Genomic DNA, 27,777 nt, shown 5'->3' with positions numbered 1-27,777 from the left:
ATCTAGGAAAATGACCGGAAAACGCCCCCAGGCTGCTTTTCCACCCTAACATTAGCAAAGATTGTCTAAATGAATTTTTAAGGTCATACAAAATAGAAAAAAAATAATACTATTTGATTTTTGTGCTAATTTCTTTATAGTTCTGGGGACAAAGGTTAAGTGTCCAGCAAATTGGGGGGGGGAGCACGTGCCCCCTCATGCCCCCCCCCCCCAACGCTACGCCTTTGCAAAATATGTATGTCGAAACTAAAAAAGAATCGCTCATCAATGCAAACGAATTCCAAACATAAAAATCGAAACTTTCAAACAGAACAAGTCAGATTAAGTTAAAAACGTATAGGAAACTTTTTTGGTTGAAAGAGGTCCAGTCACTTGTATACACACCCAAAGAGTGTAGCTTCGAAATTCGGGTTTCAAGGATCAAGTTTAGGCAACTTTGGAAAATTTTATCTCATTGGAAGAGGGGGGGGGGATAGGAATATGTTAAAATAGATTTTGCACTTGTTACGTTGAAATAAATGCATTTTTCAACATTCAGTAAAGCATCATTCGTTTTTTCCTTTGTTTTTCTAAGTTAAAAAATTGCGACTAAATTGCAAAGTCGATAATTCGCACACAGATAATTAGGAGTTTACTGTAGATAATTAACTAGGTAAAACTCTTCATCAATGTCATTTAAAAGGCAAGTAAGAAAATAACAAAAATCAGCCAATGAAATATGGAGAAAGTTACAAAAAAAAATACTAATGTAAAAAATTATATGATAAAAAATAATATATATTAATGAATTAATGATGATGAAACATTAAAAACTTATAGTATAAATATATGGAAGGAGTTCATGGTGTTTTCCTAGATAAGATATTTATTAATACACTTTGCAAAAAGATAATTATATTTACACAAAATTTACAAACTAGATAATTAGTTTTGCAGTTTTTAACTAGTGTGTGTATCACTAAAAATTGCAAAAATGCAAAAAAACTACATGAAAACTAAATGTTTGTATTTATTAAAATGTGGTATAAATGAATTTGGTATACATTAATTTAATAAGAACAGCTTTGAAACTGGAGTGATTTGGAATTTGATTGTCTTAGAATGGGTTATATTTAATTTTAAACATAAAAAATGATATATTTGCAAACACAAATTTCAGCTTTCCCTATAAGAAAATTTCAGGTTATGTAAATGCATACTTTTACAACAATTAAACGGATATGAATTCCTCATATTTGATATTGATTATCAAAGTTATTGAAAAGCTATAAAACTGCACATATACAACGATGCAATATACAATGTACAACAATGCAATATACAACGATTAACCGAGTATTTTATGTATCTTTCAATAGCTATGAAAATGAAAATAATATATTTACACATAATAGGGGGTTTTGGAACCATCTTCGAAATATCTTGAGACCACTGCGAAGGAATAGACCCTCTCATCTGTACAAATGATGTGAATCTCCCCATTGTGAAAGAGGATACGGTGGAATCAAACACAATCTGCTCAGTTTCTACTTCATTTGCCACATCACCCTAATTGAAAAGAATAAATTTAAATACAAATATACTCATAATGCGGTTTTGTGAAAAAGAAAAAAAATTAAGGAGACAAATAAATTTAAGTTGATTTTTTTTTCCAAACATCAATCTAGTGACAACATTTTTTAATGTTTGAATAACTTTTTACACCATTTTTGGTTATTTCTGGTTCCTTTCAGCATGTTTTTAGTTTGGAGCATTACAGAATTAAAAATAATATTAATACATTTTTGATCGCTAAAATATGAATTGGCATTGCATGATGACACCATGATAAAACACTCAGAGAAATGTTCAGTGACTTTGAATCTTTAGCATCAATAAGAACTTTCCCAAAATATGTAAGAGATGACGTGAGAATTACCTATCTTTGTACAAAAAAATGTGGTTATGCTCATAAATGGTTACATCTGGGGTGCCCCCTCCTAAGGACTGGTGCAAGCCCCTCTAATGCTGCAGAGCACCCTATCAAATCAAAAGCCCCCCTCCTCCCTAAAATAAGATCAAAAACCCTGTCTCCAATAATCCCACCTCTAAGAATTAAAATAGTGCATCATTAGGTTATACTTGAGCCTTGTATTTTTTGACTTTGCCTGACAAATCGACTTTTAAAAAATCAACACGTATTTTTCTTTTTTTTTCAATTTTTTTGATAGATGAATGTTTTTTAGTTCTATAATACAATTTTTAGTAGGGCTCGTAACATGAGTAAAATATAGGGTATTGTTTGTTTTTTGAATGCTATATTGGGTTCATCATGATTAATTGGAATCATACTGTATGTAATGTAAATAAAATATCTAAAGGATTTTTTAATGCAAATTCATCTCATTTTATGAAATACAGTCCGCTTTTTGAACTATCACCCCAAATCTGTTCCATAGAGTCGCTCTTGTGGGCACCCCTGATTATATTTTGAAACGAGAAACTCGCAAGATATATACATATTGCTGTACAATGTGTTAACTTGTAATTTGCATGCAGAATGCTTTGTGACAATCAATTCAAAAAACTCTTTTCAGAAAAATGTTTTTGCATCCATTTTTTACAATAAATAATATTATTAACGTTAGTATTTCAGGAAGAAGTATCAACCAAGATACTAACAATTTTTGCGACTTTACAAAAAAAAAAAATGAATTTTGATCTATTTCTGCTAGATTTGAGAAAAATAATCTATTTAAAAAAAAAAAAGAATAAACAGTTCACTCATAATCAAATATATTTAAAGCAAAATAAAGCTCAAAAAAAAAAAAAAAAGAGCAAATGCTAAAGCAAACTATTTATTAGTGTGGTGTATTTAATGTTTGAAACTTTAATAAAAATTAGTATAAAATAATTCAAGTAATAAGTAATCTTCCTTTTCTTTGAGTTGACTGTTGAGTTTTAACAAATTCAATCAAATAGTGCATTTTAAACAATTCAGCTGATAAGACTTCATACATATTTTAGTTTTTATATTAATAAGTTTTTAATATAAAAACTAAATTTAATAACAGCTATTTTGTGGAATAAGATAAAATCTTTTGAAACTGCTTAACCATTTAGTTTCATCCCTAAATATTATTGCAATGAGCTTTTACTGTATTCAAAATCCATGTACATAAGAAAGAGAGCAAGAAAATAATAAAAACCTAGAACATAAATAAAAAAGGGTAAAAGGTCATGAAACAAATATTTTTTTTCCAGGCAGATAATAAAATAACTTCAAAATAAAGATCACATAATTCTTGGATAGACAAAATTTCATAGAAAATAATAAAGGCAAATATTAAAGATTGAATTAAAATGAATACACAAGGCATTACTTTATCATTTGTTCCTCTTTTCAAAAATCTTGTACCAGCATATTTTTGAGAACGCCTAGCTATAAGCGTTAAATAAACGGGATGTCCATAAATATTCAGATCTAAAATCATTAAGAAAACATCATGATAGTACCATATCAAATTTTATCTTTTAAATCAACACATATCATGGTCTACATCCGGAGGCGCAGCAATGGGGGAGGTTTTGAGGTCAAAACCCCTCCCAGAACCTGAAGTTTTAATAGATATTACCAATCCTGCTGCAGTCCTTTATATACTTATAGGAGTGGTTACGACCCTAAGCCCTACACAGAAGGTAATTTCTGGCTGTGCTAACATTATTCTTACAATTTGCAAAAGAAATATTGATTAGGAAAGAAAAAATATATACAGTAAATGCATCAGTACATACAGTCAAACCTTGTAAACACAAACTTGATGAAAACATCAACATTTTTGCATTAACCAATTTCCATGTTTATTGGATTTTCAGTAAATGAACAAAAAATTTTGTTTCTGTGACACATAAAATATACAACTAAAATACATTAATACAGAAATGTACACACAAGCACATATTTAGATTTTAAGTACAAAACTAATATTAAGTCTGAAAAACTGGTATTAAAAAAATTTACCAGAATGGAAGAATACATTTTCTGCGTCGGGTTCGCGCATAAATTTAATTTTTCTTTCTTTTGTAACTTTTATCACTATTATTTAATTAATATTGATTTTAAAAATTTCTTTTTCATCTTCTGTTTTTTTTTTTTTTTTTTTGAGCAATCACGATTGCTTATTGTTCTCACTTGACTGTTTTGATGTCCTTTGATTTTATTTTCCCACCGCCACCCTCTGCAGCACCACCGTCGACCGGGTCCTCACGATGCTGCTCCTAGAGCGAAAGCCGTATCCAGGTTGCATCCATGTCCTACACACACACACAACTACACACATACACCTATACACACACGCACATATACACACAAACACATACACACACAAACACATACACACACAAACACATACACACACAAACACCTACACACACATACACACAAACACATACATCTACGCACACACATATACACACAAACACATACACACACATACACCTACACACACATACACATGCACACATACACACATACACCTACACACACATACACACGCACACACAAACATACACCTACACACATACACACGCAAATACATACAGACACCTACACATGTACGCACACACAACTGACAAACAACTACCCACACATTCATGCCTGCACACAGACACAAATGGCTACACACTCATACACATGCCCCCCCCCCCCACATACACACATTCATACACACAACTACTCACACACTTATGCCTGCACACAGAGACAAACACATCTCTTCAACACATACACATACCCCTACACACAACACACATACCCCCCACACACACACAAACACACACGCCTACATACACACACTCATGATTGCAAAAAACATAATTTGAATCCAAGATCTCAAAATTCAAATTAATTTTTTTTAAATTTATTTTTATTTTAACCCCTTAAACTTAAGCACTTTCGATATTTTTTTGCATCCTCAAACCTGTGTGCCTTTTTTTCTTTTGGCATCCTTGAATCTGTGTGCCCTTTGAGAGCCAAAGTTGGCGCCCTCTTGCAGGACCCAGCCTGCCTCTGACAGTAACCTTTGCTGTGTTAGCCATGAGACAATGCCTTAAGTGGTTAAAAATTTAAATCATTCATATAAGGTACATCTCTGAAGTTCATATCTTTTGGAATTGACAAAAAGCTTCCTTGTAGTCCTTAAACATGAGTATGCAATTTAATTACATGCTTTTGCATTGAACCATTATTATTATTACCTCATCTATCCCTCATACTTTGAAAGAAATTGAATGGTAGGATTAACAAATCAACTATGCTTACATTAGTATGAATGATGGATTAAGTATAATTTTTTTTTTCACCAGAAATCAACCATACAGAGAAATTTTAAATCAAGAATAACTTCAAAGGAATTTTAGAATTTAAAAAATATTTTCTCAATAAAATCAATATAATAACTATTCATAAAAATTTCAAAGGATACTAGATTGTCCAACAAAGCCATGAGTAATATAAAGAAGCCAATCAGGATGTAAATCAACAAGTTCCAACAAATATGAATTCCACACAAATCTCCAATGAGGTTTTACTTTCACACCGTATGTGACTTGACATAGAATAATGAGAAAAATACAAAAATTGTAGTAAAACAATAATAAATCTTTTACAGACTGAAAACATATCAACAAAGATACCTAATATTTTTTTTTGCAAAATTGTCAACCTGAGCAAGGAAATTTACTAAAAGAAATATTTCCAAAAAGCATGGCCAGTCTATTGTGTAATGTTTAAAATAACAGATAAGAAACTCAAAATCATAGCTCAAAAGTAACTACTTTCTCAACAGTAGCATCATTAAATTTTAATCATAACTCAATCTAGCTTTCAATTTAATTCACATTTATTTGTGGTTGAATAATAAGTAATTTTGTGCAATTATTATGAATAGGAATTATCTTAATGAACTAAAACGTAATTTAAATTTAAAAACGTTTGCTATCAATAAATAAAGAGCTCAGTAAAACCATTTTAATTCAGAATTCTCTGTTGGTTTTGCTTAAAAAATATTGCCCTTTAACATTGTGGCTGCCTTATCTTGATGAATTTTAAATAACACAATACAACACCAGATAATGGATATTTACAAAGCCTTGAAAATTGCAGTCTTTTAAAAAAGTAATTACACAGAAGAAAACATAAATCTGCATGGAAATAATATCCACATAAGTATTTGGGTCATTTTAAAAAAGAAAACTCTCACACACACACTACTGATATATTTTTTATCCTTATTATTTATTTCATAAAGGTGAGATTGAGAATACAATTAGACGGTACATTTTAAAACTGAAATTTCAGCCAAAAATCACTTTATTTGCAGCTACATTAACTATTGCAATTTGATGTTATGATTTTTCCAGTTGACTTTTTCCATTTCAATTTTACTTTAACAAAAACATTTATAATTCTGGTGATATTTATTTGGAGAGATTAATTTCTAGAAATCTTGAAACAGTTAATAGTACAGTAGGCTCTCTGTTTAACGATGCTCTATGTAACAACTTTCTCTATTTAAAGACGACTTTTCACGGTCCCAGATGGTTCACTACAGTGTTAAAAGCATTTTATTTAAGGACGCTTTCTACTCAAGGATGATTTTTTGTGGTCCCTTGAAAGTCCTTAAACAGAGAGCCAACTGTATATGAATTTGAAAAATACAGTACCATGTTCTTTAGGCAATGAGGATAAGTCTTCATTTGATCTCAATTCAGACCATACAGCAGCATCACTTTCAGAAGAATTATCAAATTGAGTTGAACCAGTACTTGACCTTGATTTCAAAATTGTTTCATTATCAACAGAATGCTAATGAAAAAAAATACATTACACTTTTGAAAAATATGTTGTGTTAACTTAATGATCCAAAAACACTTAAACTGCATGACAAAGTTGGCTTAAAGTTGATCAGGATATTTAATGCCATAGAACACTAATGAATAAAGGAATTTAAAAAATATAGAATTTAACAATTTAAATTTTTTAAAAATATTATTCAATTTAATTACTTAAATTTAAAATAATGTACCGGATGTACATAATAAATTAAAGTTTGGTATGAACTGATAGTTCTAAACTGAGTAATATCAGGGTATCCGCAACATTTTGAGTTCTGAAATCCATGACTTTCAATGATTTTCAATGACTTCTGCTCATAAATTTAAATGACTCAAGAGATGTAATTTGTTCAGAAGAAAACATTACTTTTTTGCAAGAATATCTAAATTAGTATTTTGTGAAAATTGAATTGCAACTATTTGATACACACGCTTTGGACATATGTTTAAAAAAATTCAAATTAAAGTGAAATGAAAAACTCAGCTGCTATTATAACTAAAATATAATTTATGCAACAATAACTAGTGATACACATGAAATAACTACAGGGTTTTAACTTAGTTACTTTGCTACCAAGGGAAAACATTTATAAATCTAAAGTTTTTGAAGAAAAATTTTGGATTCTGATAAATCATACAAATTTTTAAAAAATTATTATTTTTTTGCCAAAAAATCTGATATAATACAATTTTTCAATGAAAAAAAAAACTGCAAAAAAGTTTTAATTGCAAAATGATTTTTCAAAACAGAAGAAGCTTCAAACATGCAACAATCATGATGTAAAACTACTGGTGGACAGTGAAACATTTAAACTTGATTTTTATTTATTTTTTTAATGATTTTTTAAAACTAAATATTCCATTTATTAGTGATACACATGTTCCACTGCACTTATATGGTATCCGGTTTCGCCCATTCATAGGATAAAACCATTGTTTTGCAAAGTTAGACAAAAAAAAAGCTCAATAATACAAAAAACTATATCAAATCAACACTTTCAAACTCATAATATGTCCACTCAAATGTATAAGAAAGTATACAGACTAATTTTTCTATAAGAAATATCTCTAAGTGTGTTTTATATTTCACTCTAAGTTTAAAGTTGTGGTTTTGCCCTACTTTCTCTACATAAATTTCGAACTGAAACACAACAAACAAGTGAAATTTTTTTGAAAAAAAAAAGTACCCTTAAGCTCTCAAGAAAGTTTTCTGCAATTTCATCAGATGCTCCATCAATTGATTTTAGTTGTGGACTCCAGAAAGGCATAGTTTTGGACTGATCAATATCTTGAGGGACATTGAAGAAAGACAGCTCTTTTATGACAGCCATGTTGTATTGTAGGGTATGAGTCAAATCATAGCTATAACTGCAACAGTGTTTTATTAGATACTAGGAAACAATGCAAAAGCATGACAAAAGCAATACTATAAAATAAATGAAGAAAATAACTGTTGATAATATTGTAAATAAACAGACTTGTTAAAATTAGCAAGGTGATGAAATTTTAAACATCTATTGATGCAAAGACATCAATATAATTCTGAAGCTAAAATAGTTAAGTAAAAAAAATTCAGTCGAATCTAAATTCAAATTGAAATAGAAAAATTATAAATAAATGATGTGCTTTCTAAGTAAAAAGTAATGTAGAATTGTTAGATATTTTGTATAATCAAAGTCATAACAATAAGTAAGGTGACCGAAAGTGATACCTTTCGAAAAACTAACTCAGCTAAATTATTGGAGATTTAGTTACTTTTGGCTTTAGGAAAAAAAAAAGGTTTGTAATAATTACTTATCTTCTGATTTTTTGAATCAATTTTTTCTTCTACACTCGAAATGCTGAAAAATTTGAAAAGATAGGAGACTTTTCTTCAGCTCTATACTAATGATGCTATGCAATATTAATAAGAGTATTATTAAAAAAAAAGAGCTGTGGCTTAGTAGCAGTTAGCACTTCCACACCGCAGACCTTGGGTTTGATTCTTGGGTTGGGCACAATTGACTCAGCCGTTCAGCCATTCAGTGGGTTGATAAAATAAGTACTAAGTGTGTTTGGGAACTAAACACTGGGGGTTTTGCCTTTGGCTGACCACCTCACCAGAACATTTGCCTCTGCACCACAGAGTCCTCGGTCACAAAAACTGAAAAGAGCAAAGTAGGCCTTGAGTCCTCAGGAGGGGCGCCCCCCCCCCCACTTTTTATGGTCCATTTATTTATTTTATTTTCCAATTTAGTAACCAAAACTAGAAATTATGAGGGAAAAAAACAGAAGTGTCAATATTTTCAGATCTTAAAGTGGAACTCAATTATCTTAAAGCTGTGGCAATTGATGGAGACTATCCACCAACTTTGATTGATTCCGTTTATAAAAAACTTTATAAATAAATCCCAAACTAATGTTCTTAACCGAACCTTCATCAGAAAGAATTTGGTTGTTTTGCCATTCTTTCCATCTGTAAGCTATCAGGTTGCTAAGATTCTAAAACGTTTTCAATTCCAGGTGGTGTTCTCTCCTATTAATAAACTTTCACTCTCTTCTCTTAAAGATCCTATACACCCTCTTAATTGTTGTGGAATTTATAGAATTAATTGTAGTTGTAAACTTGCCTATATTGGACAGACTCGGCAAGCTTTAAAAATTCGCTAGAAAGAGCATCAAAATTATGTGAAAAAACAACAATTAAATAAGTCTAGTATTGCTCAACATTGTTGGGATTCGAATCACTCTTTTGATTTTAACTCTTATTAGATTATCCAAAAATGCCTCAATTCATCAGATCTTGACTTTTGGAATCTTTTCCCATTTTGAGGTACAGTTCTAACTTAGTTAATGATCTTAAAGCAGTTCCATATTTTTTCAACATTTGGCTCCCATATCTTGAATACTGTCCTTTCCAGTGGCGCCGACTCCATGGGGCCTGAGAGGGCCCGAGCCCCCTCAAAAATATTTTTGAGGGGGCAGAGCCCCCCCCAATAAATCTAGAAAAGTATTAGTTATATTATGTTTTCTAAACTCATAAATTTATCTTTTATTTTCCTTGTTTGAAGATAGTTTACCTTGTAAAATACATTCAGTAATTAGTTAAAACAAATAATTATTACGGTAGTAAGCAGGTTAACTGAAAAGGAGTAGTGTGAATAATGATGGTGTTATAATGCTGCAAGCACACTTAAAATTTGTCCCAGTGCTCGAACTTACGGGTCAAATCTGTTGCCGGTGGGCAGCGCTGCGGCGAGCTCATCTAAGTGTTGCTGATCTGGAAAAAATATGTGAGGGTTTGATTTGTATATTCAATGGGAGGCGTGATTGTTTTGAGTACTTTTGGGAATTGTGTTTAAAAGAAAAATCTTCACAAAATGATGATCCTTCGCTTCCTCGGAATCGACGTATACCAAAGTATGAAAACAACGAAGCCAGTTCACCGCATGCTTTCAAAATCCAAAAGGCACTTTACATTGAGGTTTGTGAAATGGTGCAATCTTGCATTATTGGGCGGTTTACATCAACTGAACTCGCACAGAACATTGCAGTTGAACAAGAGTGCTTGCTTTTATTAAACAGAGGTGAAACAAATTTTGAAAAATCAATCGAGTTTTCAAAAATAACCTAGACATTGAGAGACTGCGTTTACACTTGAATATGTTAGCCGGTATAACTAATGAAAAAACTGGTCTTAAAAAAAAACATGCGTAAATTAAATTACCTTTTTACGAAAATACTGTGCGTATTTGTATTTATAATTCCTTTTTTCAAAGCCAAAAAATATGTGTCAGGCTTGTCGAGTTTTTGGGGTTCTAATGTTGTTTATATGACTTTAAAATGCTTTAAAAAAACTTTAAAACTCACTATTTTTCATCTCAAATTTAGAAAATTTCCCCCGGTTCCCCCCCTCCCCCATTTTTTTAAAAGTCTGCGTCTCTGGGAGTGCCTTTCCATTCAGTGTCCTTCCTACGTTATAATATCAATGCTTAACTACGGCACTGCACGGCTCCCCATAAAATAGAACAAAAAAATCTCTTACTAAGACAAGTGATAGGATTTAACAGTTGAACCAGAAAATTTGTAAACCAATTTTTAGATTCTTTTACTTCGAAAAGGCCGTGTCACATACTGTTTATTTGTTAAAATTATACACACCAGAAAATATGGCATTTTCAAGGTACAAAAATCTGACCTTTATTTGGGGTGGGGGACCTCAGAGGGATTACATAACACCCTAAACCCCCGGTGATGTCCAGCCCCCCCAACAATTTTTGCAAGTCGGCGCCCCTGGTCCTTTCCCCATTCCCCCTTTTTTTGCCCATTCATTTTTATCTATCTTCCATTGTTTATTTTCACTTTTTTGTCTTAATTGACATCCTTCCCCCCTTTTTCTTCTATTTATCTTTATTTTTCCTTTTTTCGATTATTTTTGTTTCTGTTTATTTTATTTTGTGGTGTTTTTTCTTCCATTCAGCTTTTCCTTTCTTGCGATTCACGCTTACCAAAATTTTCTTTTTGTTTAAGCTTCGGCTTAATCTTTGTCCAATTGAATTCTTTCTTTCTGCGTTTTCCGTACCTAAGAGAAAGCTCTTGGCCTTTGCTTGCATTCTTATTGGTTTCTGATCGGTTTATAAATTTCTCATTGGTGTTTGGCTAACCGGCTATTTTTATCTTTTAAGCTGCATGCATCTGCTCTTGGCTTTTGTCGGATGTCTTTTCATCTATAAGCTTATTATTTTTTGCATTGAAAAAGACGTTCCCTGTAACGCTGAAACACGTGTCTGCCGTAATTAGCAAATTTGTGCTTTTTTTAGCGTTGTTTTTCTCACTTTACATAGTTTATTTGTTTCACTTTGTATATCTGTTTACAAAACATTATTTAGCACAAGCCGTAATTTTTAGTTTATGTATTCATTGTTTCGACATTAGTAAATCAATTGTTTAACTAAAACAACCCATACTTGCTTCATGAAATTATTGCCAAGTGCTTGTGACACCTCAAAATACTTTGGGATAAATCATGTCAGTCTAATTCATGTCTAAGTGTTTCTTTAGGGAAAGTAATTGTGTACATAATTCATCAAAATTTAAAGAAAAACATAAGTTAAGGCAATAAATTCGCATCAATAACCACTCATATGCTCTAAAAACTAGCCTTATAGCAAAATTTTGTACTTTTCTTTCTCTTTTTTTTCCTTTTAGCATAAAGGACATCTTTAGAAAAAAATTCAGCCAGTTAGTTAATGCCTAAAGAACTCCACTAGCTATGATTAAGTGAAGTCGGAGTCAGGCAGATTTTAGGGCAAAGGAATCAAATTCAGAATTTAGTCAAAGGTTCTAAAATTCTAAGAGTCAGCCATTTTTCCTCCGAGTCTGCATTTCTGCTATGACTACAGAGTTGAGTGGGAGTGATTTTGGAGTAAAGGATTCAAAGACTAAATTCTAGGAATCGGAGTATGAGTTGGTCATTTTTGATCCGACTCTGAAGCCCTGACTATGACCTAGAAAAGACATCATTTGGACTAATCTTATGAAAATACATAATTTTTACCTTGTACCTTGCAATTATATTTGATACAAAGGAAATAATTGATTTTTAAATGAAGCTATTCTTGAAATTTTTATATATGTTACTGTTAAAGTATACAATGCAGTTATTTTATACAATACCTAGTTATTCCATGAAATAACTGATTGTGTCCGTTAAAGTGTGTAATATATTATTAATTTGACACTATAATTAGTTATTCTATGAAATAACTAGGTATTCTATAAACTAACTAATGAGAGACGATTAAAATGTGAAATAAACAATTTATCTAAAATGAAATAACTATATATATATATATATATATATATATATATATATATATATATATATATATATAGGTATTTTATAAATAAACTAATGATAGACAATTAAAATGAAAAAGAAGCAATTAATCTAATTTATGCAGCATATAAATAGTATTTATGGAAACCTATGGAAGGTAAATGTATTTGTCTTGTAAGATATATGATATTGATTATTTCACACTTTAATGGGCTGCAGATCGCTATTCTATGAAATAACTAGATAAACCATGAAATACAAGAGAGTTTTACACTTTAACGGACACGATCAGTTATTCCAAGAAATAACTAGGTATTCTATAAAATAACAGATTTCATACTTTAACAGTAACAAATGCACAAAATACACAAAAGTAAAAAAAGTAAAGATCAAACAAAATGGGAATAATATTTCAAAAATAAAAATAATGTCATTAAAATTTCAGAAACAGCAATCGATAATTTTTTTCAGTAAATATCAAATAATTGAAGGTGATATAGGAGTGTTTTTCGCTCGATAAAATAATGATGCTTACCTGAAGTAAAAATCACTCGAAAGATCCATACTTTGAAATAATTTCACATACCTAAGAAATTTAAACTCATAAAAAATATCTGATTTCAATCATAAAAAGCAAAATACAAATTTTTTTAGCTATAATAAATTACATCAAAGCATGTGTGTAAAATCTTGGTTACATGAAAATCAATATAAAAGTAACTCTATGTTGTAAATTTACATAATTCATGCAATTTAAGGCCTATTTAAGAAGCAGTATAGCCTACTAAGGCTCCTGTGCTAAAAACCCTAATCAAACCAAACAACCAATTTATCATCACATGCTCTAATGCTAACAGCGTACTGTACTGCCATGGGAAAGTAAAGCGCAGTCATGGCAATTTTTTTTCTTTTAACTTTTGTCCTTGATTGTACTTAAGCTTTATCGTACAAACTTGCTTGCTTACTTGGTTTTCACTTAAAATAAAGCAAATAATAACAATAAAAACTTTTCCTTATTGTTAGTATGAAATCCAAAATTTGTTTCTTCAAATCGCAAAACCTCATTTCCACAGATACTGTGCTTTTTCTTCTCATGGCAGTGTACTTCTACATATTTACTCATGAACTTAACTTTAAAATCACTTTGATAAAATTTAATACTTTCTAACAATAAATGTATGTTTTCATTACTTGACAAATGTAAATCTTTACTAATATTATAAAGAGAGAGGGTGGATTTTTGTGTGTTTATATGTTCGAGGTAATCTCCGGAACCACTGCACCTATTTGAAAAATTCTTTCACTATATGAAAGGTGCTTTCTTACTGAGTAACATCGGCTATAATTCGAAAAAATCCGATAAATGGTTCTTTCTTTATTCAAATTTAGGCAAAAATTTCACGTAAATTGTCTATTATTGGCTATTAAAGGGGTGAAAAATTACTTGCACATATTAATATTATATATCGTTAAAAAGGGTAGAATTTTCTGCGTTCTAAACAACTTATTTCAATGCTCTAATTTAATTACAGCGGGAGTAATTTGCGTTTTTAGCTTGAACTTTTTTAGGCTTAGCTAAAATTTAGGCACTACTTTCTTCATTAAATCTATCAATAAAAAGTGAAGGAATTGTCCCAGAGTTTTCTTTTTGACAGCATTGGAAAAAGCGAGATTTTTTACTCCAAATCTCTCTCGACCTATGGTCGAAAATATTACTTTTTTTTTAAAGGAAAAAAAGTTACAAGTGTTTTTAAATCAATTTGGAAATATGTCATTTTGATTCAGGTTGTCAACCATTTTTCATGTTTCCATGGTTATGCTTTTTGAATTCATTGTTTATATTTTCTTATTTTGTATCTGACTTCTTAAACTTATTTTATTTTATGTTTCCATGGTTATGCTTTTAAAATCCATCTTTTGCATTTTAATTTCTTAAAAGTATTTTAATATCTGTCATCATTGTTTCGAAGGGTAATTTTGCATGGTGTTTTTATTAATTTTATTTAAGTTATTCTTTAAGTTATTAAGTTATTCTTTTAATTAATTGTTTAATATATGTTATTTGACACAATTTTTGTTCTCAAGGTAGACGGGCAAAGCCGGGCAACGCAGCTCTTAATATGTAAAGATTTGAAAGCTACTGTTAATGTATACGTTTTTGTTTGTTTGGCAAAACATTTATTACTGCCAAAGAAAAAAACATCCACTTCACTCGCAAAAAGGCTGGGTTCCGGTAGCGTGGTCGCTTGGCACGTTAGGCGCTGAGCAGTTCAGTCTAGGATTTTTGTTTTAAGGCAACCGTTAATGTAATTCATTGTTTTGGCGATTTGTTTTGAAAGAAAAGAAACTTTTGATTTGTTTTTATCCGAGTGAAATGTACGACATTTTCTTTTTTCTGACGATGATTTTTGAATGTTCCACGGGATGGTTTTTTTTCTTGTTAGACAGGTGGATTATAATAGCGTGGTTGCTGGGCAAGTTTGGCGATAAACAATAGAGCTGCGGAATTATTTTTACATTTGAAAGACATTATTTGATGTCTTTGTTTGTTTATTTGGCGAAATATTTTAAATTGCAGTAAAAACCGCTTCACTCGCTAAATAGAGATTTAAAGCAACTGTAAATCTAATTTAATGATTTGACGAAAAATTTTAAATTCCAAAGAAACTTGAATAGTTTTTTTTTTGAAAAGGTGTGTAAGCATTTTATACAAAAAAAACCGATCATTTCACATCAAAGGGGGAGGGAGCGTCAATTTTTTTTTATTTAACGGACTTCCATTAAATTTTTAGCACGGGCATCGCTGTGCGGGTACTGCTAGTAATATATAAAAAAGATCAATATAAGGTAAACATACTAGTAGTGGTAAGTGCTTCAAATTGCTTCAGTAGTATAGCTGCTTCAAGGTTTACATTTGAAAAATTAGTATTCCAGGTTTCCCAATGTATTCAAATGTGTAGGAGGTAACACCTCCTGCATGTTTGATGCACTTTTGAATCCATTTGGAGACCTGGAATCTTATTCTTTCAAAAAAAAATTTTGAAGTGGTCACTAGAGAAGCACTGGCCAGGCCACTACTGGTGTGTTAACCTTACTTTTTAACCACCTCGCAGTTCTTGGCAAGAATTGAAACAGACTAAAAAAATAAAAATAAAAACGCCAAATTTGTTGCCAAGTTGGTAACAAAACTTGGCGACCAAAATGGCGATATATTGCCTAGTGTCCCCCAAATTATAACACCACTTGAGTTTACATCGAAATTAACAATGATTTCCCTTAAAAAGGGGCAAAAGACCCCTTTAGAAACACCCAAATGCAACCAAAAGGGGAAGCGCACAACTAGACCCCACTAGGAGTTTACATACCAAATTTCAACTTTCTAGGACTTTCCATTCTTGAGTTATGCGACATACATACGCACATACATACATCACGAGAAAATTCGTTGTAATTAACTCGGGAATCATCATTACGGATATTTCACGTGTCTATATGTTCATAGGCACTTATCCATATCTGGTCGAGTCGAAAAAAACTCAATATTCATTGGGGGATGAGTAAAATGGAAATTAAGGTCGATTTTTGAGTGAAAATTTTTTTGTGAATACAATACTTCCTTTTTTGTAAAAGGAAGTAAAAAAACCCCTTTGTTATTAAAGGCACTATGGTTTGAGAAAATTAGCCTCAAGTCCAACCATCACATTAACATAGTAATAATATTTCATTTATGTGGAACTTTAAACATGAGTCATTCTCATAAAAAGTCATTTTGAGCATAAGTTCAGAAAATTTAACGTGCGTGGAATCAGATGAAACCTTTTGTAAGGGCTTTATGAAAAAAATAGTGGTCTTGCAAAATAAACGTATTTTTTGAATAAGCATTATACTGTCACCATTATACCCTACTTAAGCATCATTTGTTCACTAGTGAGAGAATGACGAATTCATTAAAATCAAATTTTTAGTAGCTATGCCAAATTGATATTTGAGTTGATTTGCATACAAATATTCTCAAACGGGGAAGTAACTTATGATTTTTCAGTTTTTATACATTATTTTATATTTCTATAGAAACAGATGAGAGGGAATAGCGTATGCAAAAAACCATATCTGGATTTATGCTTTCTTATAGATTCCAAGTAAAATGCTCAACAAATTAAAGATGCAATATTTAGCAATATTTTTCTGGGTTTCCAGTTGCAACCTGCTACATTCTTTTGCTAAAAAAAATATATTTCATTGTGATGCTAGGATGGAAATTGACTGTTGTGAGGGAATGACACTAACTGCTGGGGACAAACTTAAAAATTATTACGTGAACTTATTTTCAATGAAAATTTCATTCTAAATGGGGTTTTTTACTTACATTATTCAGTATTTTGAAATATCAATAAAAATCACAAAAATGTGAACTTATTGTTCGTTTGCTTAGAAATAATTTTTGCTTGTTTTTTTACTAACAGTGGGGACAAGTGAGGGAATCGCATCTGGGTACTTAGAGTGAAGATTAAAGACATTTAAAATAAAATATAGAAATTTACACTTAATGATCTCGTTAAAACTTGATCCTGAAACTTCTAAAAATGTGTATGTGTTATAAAACATTCATAAATTATAACAAGGACATGAAAATGGTAGTTTTTCTTTTTTCTTTTTTTTTTTTTTGAGAATGACCCACATACATTTTCCTGTAGTTTTGCATTTGCTCAATGTAGTAAAATTATTAATACTTATATTACAGTATAATAAACACTACCTATAAGAAAAAAGGGAGGCACAGGTATGAAGAGTTTGGAAACCACTGCATTCAAGTCATTCAAAAAAATACTACAAGAATACTTTATGAAAGTTTCAACATAATTGTAAACGTGTGACATAATTAGTTACACTGAAAATTCAATTTGAGCATATATAAGACATCAAAAACTTCATTCAAAACTTTCTTATTTGTTGAAAGAAGGTTTAATGGGTGATTGAGGAGGTTTATGGAGGTTCAAATCAACTGGTGACTGAAACATTATTTAAGACTGATGATGACAAAACACTGCCAATCTTGGGAACTTATTTTGCATATAAAATGGAAGTAAATATTTTTTTTTAAATAAATGGATCCTAAATTCAAATTTCATAACACAAATGCATGGATAATATAAATGAAGCACTTGTAAGTTGTAATAATTCCCAACAATTTCTGAAAATTCCAAAATTGAATTTTTAAAATTAAAGTTTTTAGTTATGAAAGAAACACATCAAGGGTTTAGTATAAATAATTAAAAAAATTCTCACTTAGACTCCTGTGGATGCATGTTCTTTTCACCATCATTTGGAATATATACCATACATGTATCTTGAATCTTGTAAATTGTATGATGACCAATATAGGCAACTCTTTTTCTTTTTGTTATCAAAATTAAGTAATAACCTTCCAAAAATCTTACAAAACCTGTAAAAATAAATTACAAGCTATAATTTAAAAAAAATAGGTTTTGATTTAAAAAATGAAGGCAAGTTTTGTCAAAAGTCACAATAAAATATATGTCCCAATAATAAAAGTTTTTAGGTCAAGGACATTTTAAACTTCTTAAATGCATCATTTAAAATATTGATGCTCCCTTGAAGCAAACAATACTGAGACTCAGGGTTCGAAAATATGATATTTTTGAAAATATCAAAAATCCGATATTCTGATATATATATTCAGTAAATTACCGCCCAATAGCCAGGGCTAAAGCAGAATTACATGAAATACACCGCCAGCTCAGTCATTTCCAGCCGAGGACTGCAGTTTGCTTTAGCCCTGGCTATTGGGTGGTAGTTTACTGAATATACCATGCCTTTGCCTTCAATCCTCGAGTTGAACCGAACCATTGCTTCGGTCACTCGTCTGGTCTGCGCTAATTCTATATTAGCTACCAGTTTGTTGTGCACTCTTGGCTTCCTTAAGAGGTTTTCCATCTCCAGCTCAGTCACTTTCCTATGCCGGGCTGATGAGTGCTTATAAGAACGAAACTGCAGTCCTCGGCTGGAAATGACTGAGCTGGCGGTGTATTTCATGTAATTCTGATATATATCGGATATTTTGATATATATCCGATATTTTCAATCAGTGCAAACTTTAGTCATTAAATCATAACTGCTTCCTCAAATAACTTTTTTTTCTTATGTTATTATTGTAATGCATCAATTTTAAAATTAATGTTTCTTTCATTATTTACATTCATAAACATACATTATATACAAAAAATTATGTACTTTAAATGGCATTTAAATATAAATGTTATTTACAATCATTTGCAAAATTTGATAATTTAATCTATTGGAAATACAATATAGTATAACTGATACATTTATATTAATTTTAACTGAATTACATAAGCATTAGATGCTTTACTCATTTATCTTTGGTTAATTACTTGTACGAATTTTATATGTTTCAGAAATAAAAAATATGCAATAGTCAGTACACATCCATAAAACATTTTTTTTTTCTTTTTTTTTGTTGACCAATTAAAATTGTCATATTACTAATAATTTTATGTATAGAAAATAAAGAAGAAATGTAATAAAATTTACATTATATTAATGGCACATTAATATGTTAACTGAATATACTATGTCACTTTTGATTATTTTTAATAATAAAAGAATAACATTAATATGATTAATACATTTAATTTTCACATAGCATCTTCGTACTTCGAAAAAATAGATATTAAAAATATCAAATTTTCATGATATTTTCAAAATAAATATCGGATATATATCAACCGATATATATCAGAGAACCCTGCGTGAGACTATTTTGAGTTGGCATAATACAGGGGGTTCACAAAAGAATTATGAATTTTGAAAAGTTATATGAACTGTAGAAGTTAGGTTTGGTCAGTTAGTTGTGAAAAAATCAGTAGCTCATCAATTATATGCACACTAGTTTCAATTTGCTCTTTGATAATTACAGTTGGGATAAACCTAACCTGGTAATGTGAAAATGCTATAATTAGGATCAGCTCAGCCTTCAAAATGTTGAAATGTTAGGTTTTGATGGACTACAGGTAAAGATATATCACTGGGTACTAGATTCAGCAACAAGTGTGTTGAAAGGTCAGGGCCCATTTCTTAGTATTAATATTCCTCTAGAGCAATAATTGTATTGGGCCCCCTAATTGTTAAATTGAGATTTTACAGTAAAAATAAAGAAATTTAGTTTTAACCATTTTTTTCAGAAAGTAAACACCATTCTAACAAAATTTTGTGCATAATTATTAGGGATGTGTCGTTCATGAACAAACGGGTCAAAAAGAACGAATCCTTAAAATGAACAGATCCATTCCTTCACTTAAAAAATTACGATTGTACTTTTGAATGGTGAGCAGTTTAAACATAGTATTGATGCACTAATCGTTCAAATGAACAAGTTGAATGAACGGATCAAAAGAATGACCGATCCTCTGATGAACGGATCATTAAAAAGAACGACATTGCCCACCTCTAATAATTATAAACCATCCATAAGACATAGACTTTCCACAAACTTTGTAACAAATAAAGTAAAATATATACCAACTATTCCAAAAGAAGATATAGTTCCTTTCAAATCAGAAACAAATTTTTGTCCTTGTTTATGCCTATTTCCATACTTAATCATGTTAATCATATCTTGTATTTCTTTCTTGTTGTATTCAATCTACAAAAGAAAAAAATATATTTCATAATCTAAAAATTATTCTACAATTGAAACGACTGTTTTCCCAACAACTCCTTATCCATTCAGAGCCATAGAATATTCCAAAAAATAAATAAATAAAACAAAGAAAGAAAGAAATGAAGTTCCAAAAATAAATGCCATGAATTTAGAAAACTTAATTGTACAAATTACAATTACATAAAAATAAACAATAAATTTAATTAAATTTTAAAAAACATAAGTAATGATTTAGTACTAATAACAAAGAAAAGCACTTTGTTCAAGATCAGATAATATATTTAATCTGGATCACATTCTCTTAGATTGTCCTTTGCTCAAGACTATACATATTAAGCTTGGAATCATAATCTAAATTCAAAAGTCCATTAATTTATTTCTCCTCCTTTGAACTATTTTTAATAAGTTAATACCCTTCTAAGGGCAAGGAGACTATGATTGAATGACATACTGAATGAGGTCTTATCAAACTTTGTTTTTAAGATACAAATTTTTTACAATTATGTGAAATAAACTTATTAATAAATCAGAGATTGAGTAGCAGTTTCTAGACATGTGCTTTTGGTTTTCTATAAAACTTTTTTTTTCTGCATAGTAGAAAATAAAAAGCATGCTGCGTTAAAATGAAAAGCTTTTTTTTTTTTTTTTTTTTTTTTTACAAATATTGGTTCTTAGATATAATCCTGTGTTTTGCTTCTTAAAACTTTAGAAAAATGTGACCACCATAAAAGCTTGATTTTCTTAAATCTGAAGACTGAAATTCATGGAATTCCTCCAATTAGCAAAAAAATCAGATGTATTTTAAGTCTCATTGAAAGAAAATTTTAGTGCTTTTTTTTTTCCTCCCTAAAACTGATATTATGAGCTAAACAGTAATAGGGCTATCAGAACAATTTTACTTGGCTTTTTCTTACTAGTACTTGTACAACAAAGTAATCTGTATGCAAGATTAAATCAAATTAAATTTTGATACATCTGAGAAACATTCAAATGAAGAGACAGGGAAGTTCTACACCTCACCTTATAATTTTTAATTTTATATTGTAAATCTAGAGGATAATACACTATGAATCATGGGGGGGGGGAGGCTTAAGTCTATGTTACTAATCACATTCAAACTCAAGTAAAAAGTTTCATCCTAATTGAACAACTTGTCCTAGGTATGTTGCTCTGGCCGTGGTGGTCTGCTCGATATGGCCTCAATCTTGCATTTGGAGGGTCCCTAGTTCAATGCCAGCCTGCGGAAGATCCTCCATGCTTGTTAATAGTGACTGGGACATATGAAATATGTTCATAGTCAAAAAGTCCTCCAAGTTCCCATTCCAAATTAATGTCTCTGAAGTTGCTCAGCTCCGTGGTCTGGATCGAAAAACAGTTCCATCCACTCATCCTATAGTTTTAGGTACGGGGAGATGAAGGTACGTTGCTTTTATGTTATTGTTCTTGCAACCCCCTCCTAATGATGGAGCTGTAATCTAGCATTTAAAAAATATTTACTTGCGGTTAGAACTAGGACCGTGCTGTCCCTATGTGCGGGAGCGTGCGGTACACGACGGCGCCAGAGTCAAAAAGGCGCCAAAATCTAACTCTACTAATCAAATATGCTCCAAATGGGGAAAAAAATTTCCAACCATAAAAATAAAATTGATTTTCTCATTATTACTAATGGTGGTAGCAAACTTAATCTGCTCAATTGAAACAAGCAATCCGTCTATATAAAAAAATATTTTCTTGTTGTGTTTAAGCATGCTATTCAAAATTGTAATCTTCTACACTGTATCACATGATGCTGATTAATACATAAGCATATTTCTTCCTATAACGGCCTAATGTGGAGTCATGAATGCTTATTTTGGTAGGTCTCAAGTACATATGGTTGAGCATACGAGTACAAGGTACAAGGAATTTGCTAATTACGCATTTCGGTTCTTGCAGTGAATACATTGCATTATAATTTATGCAATATGTCTTTTTGCGATTTTTAACTATTGTTCACTGCAATTCTACTGCTTCATGTTATCATACATAAATTAATATGATAATTACATTTGCATATTATTTTCTTGTTGTTTAAAAAAGAATTTAGGCTAACTTTTTAGTTCCAAAAAGAAAAGACTTGACCATATAACTACTCAATTCTTTCTCTCTGCCCCCCCCCCCACCACCATTTTTAAAAAAAAACTCTCCATGCATCAAATTTTTAAAAAAAGAGAGCTTTGAACAATGTGTTTGTTTTACATATTAAATTCAATGCCTTTTAACGATTCAGTATTTTAAAATTTTTAGTTTTTTTCTGGAAAGGATTTCAGCTTCAGATTTCCCTCATCACTGAATAGGCTAACTAGGCTACAGTCTATGGTTCCCACTGTTTAGGATCCCCAAAATGGCAGAAATTGTTTTTGCCAATGGCTGGAACTGTAAGGTTTATCTACAGGGGGCCCCGAGAAAAGTGTTTTTCCTCAGGCCTCCCGATATCTTAATAGGACCCTGAATATAATCAGTACCTGTCTTCCTTTTGTCATATTTCGACAGGCATAAAAGTTTGATTCATTATTCATCAATTAGAGATTTGCAAGATGTTTAAAGCGGCATTAGCTTTGATATTTAAAATATTTTCTTTCCCAATATTACTAGCAAATCGGAGAAGCGACTAAAGTTGAAGTAACTTCCAGATATATAGTACGAACCTACACTGTATTCCAAAAAGAAATCTTTACACATAGTTTTTTTAAATAAATTAAATGATTATTTTATTTATTTATTTTTCCCGCAATATATTTGTGCACAAAATCTCACTCCATATGTTAACTATATTTTAACTCAACTGGACTGCAAAGGCGCTCAAAAGCCATTTGCACAACGGCGTTGATCAGGCTTAGTGCGGCCTGATTAGAACATACAACATCACAATTCAAATGGTAGTTATAATTACATACCTTATCATCCACAACATTTAGTTCTTTTGAATCAGTTCGATCAATTTTTAATACACGAAATTTATTCTCTGTATTGTTGCTTCCAACAAGATAAAATCTCTGTAAAAGAATCAATGTAAGAAATTAAACATTTCTACACTTAAATAATACTTTTCAATACATTATTTCACATATATTTAGTTTTATTTTCAATGAAATAGGGGAAAATCATAGTTTTGAATGGGTGAATAAGTTTTTATTTTAAATCTTGTCACTAGTGTTTCCGATTGAGTGACAAAAGAAATAAAATGCTTTATGAGTGCTCAAAACAGTTTAATAGTATTTTGCAAGCCTGTATAAACAAACTCTCAGCAACTTGAGCATTTATAGCTCAATTTTTCAGTAATGTGAGGCAATTTCAAAATCATGAATAAAATATAAGATTAAACATTGAATATTTGTTCCAGTATACTAGTGCAGTAGAACCTAGAGTAACTGAGCTTTGATTAACCTAGGTTTTTGTTAACCAAGCCGATAATGAAGTCTATTTTTTGTAGACAGGTAAGCCCTGACAAAAATAAGACATTTCATTTACTGTTGTTCAGGTGTTTTATGCCTTTTTCTTTTAAAACAAGAATGTGCATTTAATAAAATCATGAATTTTTAACTTGAAAATAAAAATATTTTCGGAAATTTCTGTTTTTTTTCCATATTGAACGTGATACTGTAAAAACATTTGACTTTTTAAATTTACAAGTTATTTTCACTTTTAGTTTTTTAATCGTAAAACATTCCTTTTTATACGTTCAATTTCATCTTTTAAGAATATTCTATTGTGTTTTTATTGATACTTTTTGAAGTTTGCAATCCTGGCAAGTTTTCGTAGAAAGTTTCTATTAACCGAGATTTCCGACATCCGAGGCAGCAACGGTCCCAATTAGCTCAGATAATCGAGGTTCTACTGTAGTTTGATAAAAGTAGTTGATTATCTCAAAAAGTTTTTGTTCCTTGAATATCAAATCTTGCCTTTAAGTCCATTTTCTTCAGTAAATATAAACTTCTAGTACATCTAAAATGATGTTCGGCTTACTGTGATCAAATACATTAAGGGTTAAGCTTTCCTTCTTAATCATCAAAACTTTTTGTTATAAAGAAACTAAAGTTGATCGATTGAGCAAAATCATTCAAGCAAGAAATGACTCTTGCCATACATTTTCCTTAGATTATTACTAAAACCTTGCTAAAACGATATTTAGGGGATCAAAGAAATATATTGTTGCAAAGGGATACATTGTTATATCGAGGGCCTACCCTACATATTTTGGGAACACAATAAAGTTTTTTTTTATTTTAATGTTATAGTATATGCACTACTTATGTATAAATGTATTTATGTATACGTATATAATACATTTATTTGTAAAATCTTAGCTATAATTAAATATTACTATCAAATGAAATAAATTCAGAAAATAGGCTCGTAAACATACCTGAAATCTGTTTTTTTTTTTTTTTTTTTTTGAAAAAAAAAAATCAAATATTTTTTTTGTTTGGCCGCTTTTTTGACTGTTAAGTTAACAAACAAGGTATATGCATTGAGTCCAAAGCAGGAAAATGATCTTTGTTTGTGGATGGAAGACTTGAAAAAAATTTCCGTAGAGATTTAACTGATTGAAGTGCTTCCTGGGTCGACAATAAGGATTGTGATGGAGTCCGATCCTATATAACGCAATTCTCTATAAACCGCACAACTTTTTAGAAGTAAACAATAGGTTTTGAAGCTTAAAAAATCGCTCTGTTTTGCTTTGCAAACATAAAAATTGTTAGGCAATGTAAATTTTGAAAGTTTTTCATCTTTCCATCGTAATTCAAAACTTTTAAATTTAAAATTAGTAATCATAAACAGAAAATACCAGATGGCTCTTGAAAAGGCAGCATTGTGCAAACCATGAAGCTAGCTGAAGTGCAGGATAATGCACTCTTGGTTGTGAAACATATTTATTTGTGAATAACTAATTGTAATATTGGTACTTTAATATTCATTGCAGATAAAACTCAATCTGAAGAGCTAATATCTAGATACATTCTGAATGTTAGTTTCAAAATTTATGAAATGATCTATCCCTACTAGCAAAATTTCTTGCATCAATCTTGACAGATCTTGATATTATACTGACGGCGTTAATATTGACGTGTTTCATACTGCATAAAGCTTGCATAAAGATTAAAAAGCAATATTACAATAACAACACGTATGCAACATTGCATTCATCTTAAAATATCAATATTGATATTACCTTACAATAACAACATTGCATACATGTTGACGCCGTCAAGATGTATTGATTTCATGCTGTCGCTGTCAAGGTAATTAGTACACAAGGGAACAGGTATACCTTCGTTGATATTTGCGCATGCGCACAGTTCTTTCTACCCAGCATCCCTTGCATTGCTGGCACATCTTCCTCCTTTGACCTACGATTCAGACGGTTCAGAGGAGCTGCACGTGGCGTTGCGTTCTTTAGGCTTCATTAAGTTGGTTGCTTAGTTATTAGTGTAGAATAGTATTGTTTTAGGAATAACTTATAAATGACTGATAACTGCAATTGTTCATTAATATACAGTAGAAGACCGTTATAACGCCAACCTGTATAACGCAAATCTCTATAAACCGCACTACTTTTCAGAATAAACAATAGGTTTTGAAGTATTAAAAAATCCCTCTGTTTTGCTTTGCAAAAAAAAAAAAATTGTTAGGTAAATTAAATTTTGAAAGTTTTTCATCTTTCCATCTTATTTCAAAGCTTTTAAATTGAAAATTAGTACTCATAGTAAACAGAAAATAACAGATGGCTCTTGAAAATACAGCTGTTATGCAAACCATGAAGCTAGCAGAAGTGCAGGATTTTGATTGTGAAACATATTTATTTGTGAATAACTAATTGTAATATTGGTGATTTAATACTCATTGCAGATAAAACTCATTCTGAAGTGCTAATATATAGATATATTTTGAATATTAGTTTCAAAATTTGTGAAATGATCTGTATAACGCAAAAACTCTGGTCCCAAGGTGTGCGTTATAACGGTCTTCTGCTGTAGTACTAAACAAGTCATATCGCAGACGATGTGCGATCAGTGTTAGAAATGGCCGAAAAAAACTTTTTTTGTCCCTAGATTTTGAAACAAAGGACATGAAGCCCAGAATTTCGTATTATCACTTCAATCTCATGAGTAAGATTAATTTTATTCAATGGTTATTTATATTATTCTTTAAGATAAATTCATGTGTTTTGTCCATGGGATATTTTCACTGACATCCATTTGGAAATGTACTTTATTGTATTCATTTACTTATTTATTATTTTGCTTTCTTTACTCTTAAATGTGTTATAAAATTTTCCGCAATTATTTCTAACTAGGCATTTTATGTCTTTATAATACAATTAGAAGCATGAATTTAAAAAATAAGTCAAGAATTAAGCAAAACTTTAATTTTTTAAATTGAATTGCGAGTACTATTAATACCCTTATATGAATTTCCGATCAGATGTCAGCTTCTAAGAAAATATTCTTAGGCTAGAAAACTATCTTGAATAATAACAGAATTAATTAAAGAATGAAATTTAATTCTCGAGTTTAAAGTGAAAATAATACAAATAAACAGATAAAACACGTTGCAAACGTGCTGATTTCATACTGTCATGTCAATGTATCCTGACATTTTCCTGTCATATCAATACGTATGCAATATTACAAAAGCAAGATCATCTTGCCTAGACCTTGATTTCGTGCTGTCATGACAACATCTTGATATTATCCTGTCATTCCAATACATATGCAATATTACAAAAGCAGCCTAACTTGATATTTTCCTGATATTATGCTGCATACACCTTGTCAGTTAATATTGTGGCAGCCTGCTGACAGCATAAATGGAGTAACATAACAAGATTGAGGCAGCATCGATGCAAGATGATTTTTTTTGCATGTCAACCTTTATGCAATACTGAGGCAAGATATTTCGCTTACTGGGGGACAGCATCAGAGTCAAAAAGACACTGCGGTCTCTGATTAATAAAGCTCCAATTAGAAAAAATAAATAAATGAACTTTTCTTTATATCCAATGGTGACAGTGAAGTTATAACTCATAAACTCAAGCACTCTGACTCTTTGCCGATTTGAAAAGCGAAAATTCTTGCCTTGTTGTGACAGAACATTTTTTTACAGTGCAGTGGCAGGCATTTGAATTGATTATAACTTAAAAAATATTACCACTATACTTTGAAATGCCAAGTCCAACAAGCTAGCAAAAAAAAATTAGTCAGCATGTCGATAAGCAGGTACAATGGGAAACCATGTCAGCCTCATCGAAAACTAAAGGTCCGTCTTTTGGAATCGGAGTAGTACAAATTTAAGTTTTATTGTAGGAAGTGACTTGGCAACCAAATTCACATGGGGCTTGCCT

General features: G+C 30.8%; 1 protein-coding gene across 1 annotated transcript in view; it reads right to left on the bottom strand.

Annotated features, from left to right (window-relative positions):
- The window catches only part of LOC129224114 (polyphosphoinositide phosphatase-like), a 60,067-nt gene that overhangs the window by 28,127 nt on the left and 4,163 nt on the right, over nt 1-27,777 (bottom strand). Inside the window, exons 2-10 of the mRNA XM_054858522.1 lie at nt 23,330-23,428; nt 20,252-20,375; nt 17,978-18,134; nt 13,227-13,277; nt 8,061-8,241; nt 6,703-6,844; nt 5,463-5,591; nt 3,363-3,463; nt 1,386-1,548 (exon numbers count right to left, since the gene is read on the bottom strand). Coding sequence (XP_054714497.1) covers nt 1,386-1,548; nt 3,363-3,463; nt 5,463-5,591; nt 6,703-6,844; nt 8,061-8,241; nt 13,227-13,277; nt 17,978-18,134; nt 20,252-20,375; nt 23,330-23,428 — 1,147 coding nt within the window. The remainder of the gene's footprint in view (nt 1-1,385; nt 1,549-3,362; nt 3,464-5,462; nt 5,592-6,702; nt 6,845-8,060; nt 8,242-13,226; nt 13,278-17,977; nt 18,135-20,251; nt 20,376-23,329; nt 23,429-27,777) is intronic.

This window comes from Uloborus diversus, chromosome 6, assembly GCF_026930045.1.
Source record: "Uloborus diversus isolate 005 chromosome 6, Udiv.v.3.1, whole genome shotgun sequence".
Lineage (NCBI taxonomy): Eukaryota > Metazoa > Arthropoda > Arachnida > Araneae > Uloboridae > Uloborus > Uloborus diversus.
The sequence above is the reverse complement of the archived record's forward strand: the minus strand, read 5'-3'. Positions and strand labels throughout refer to the sequence as shown.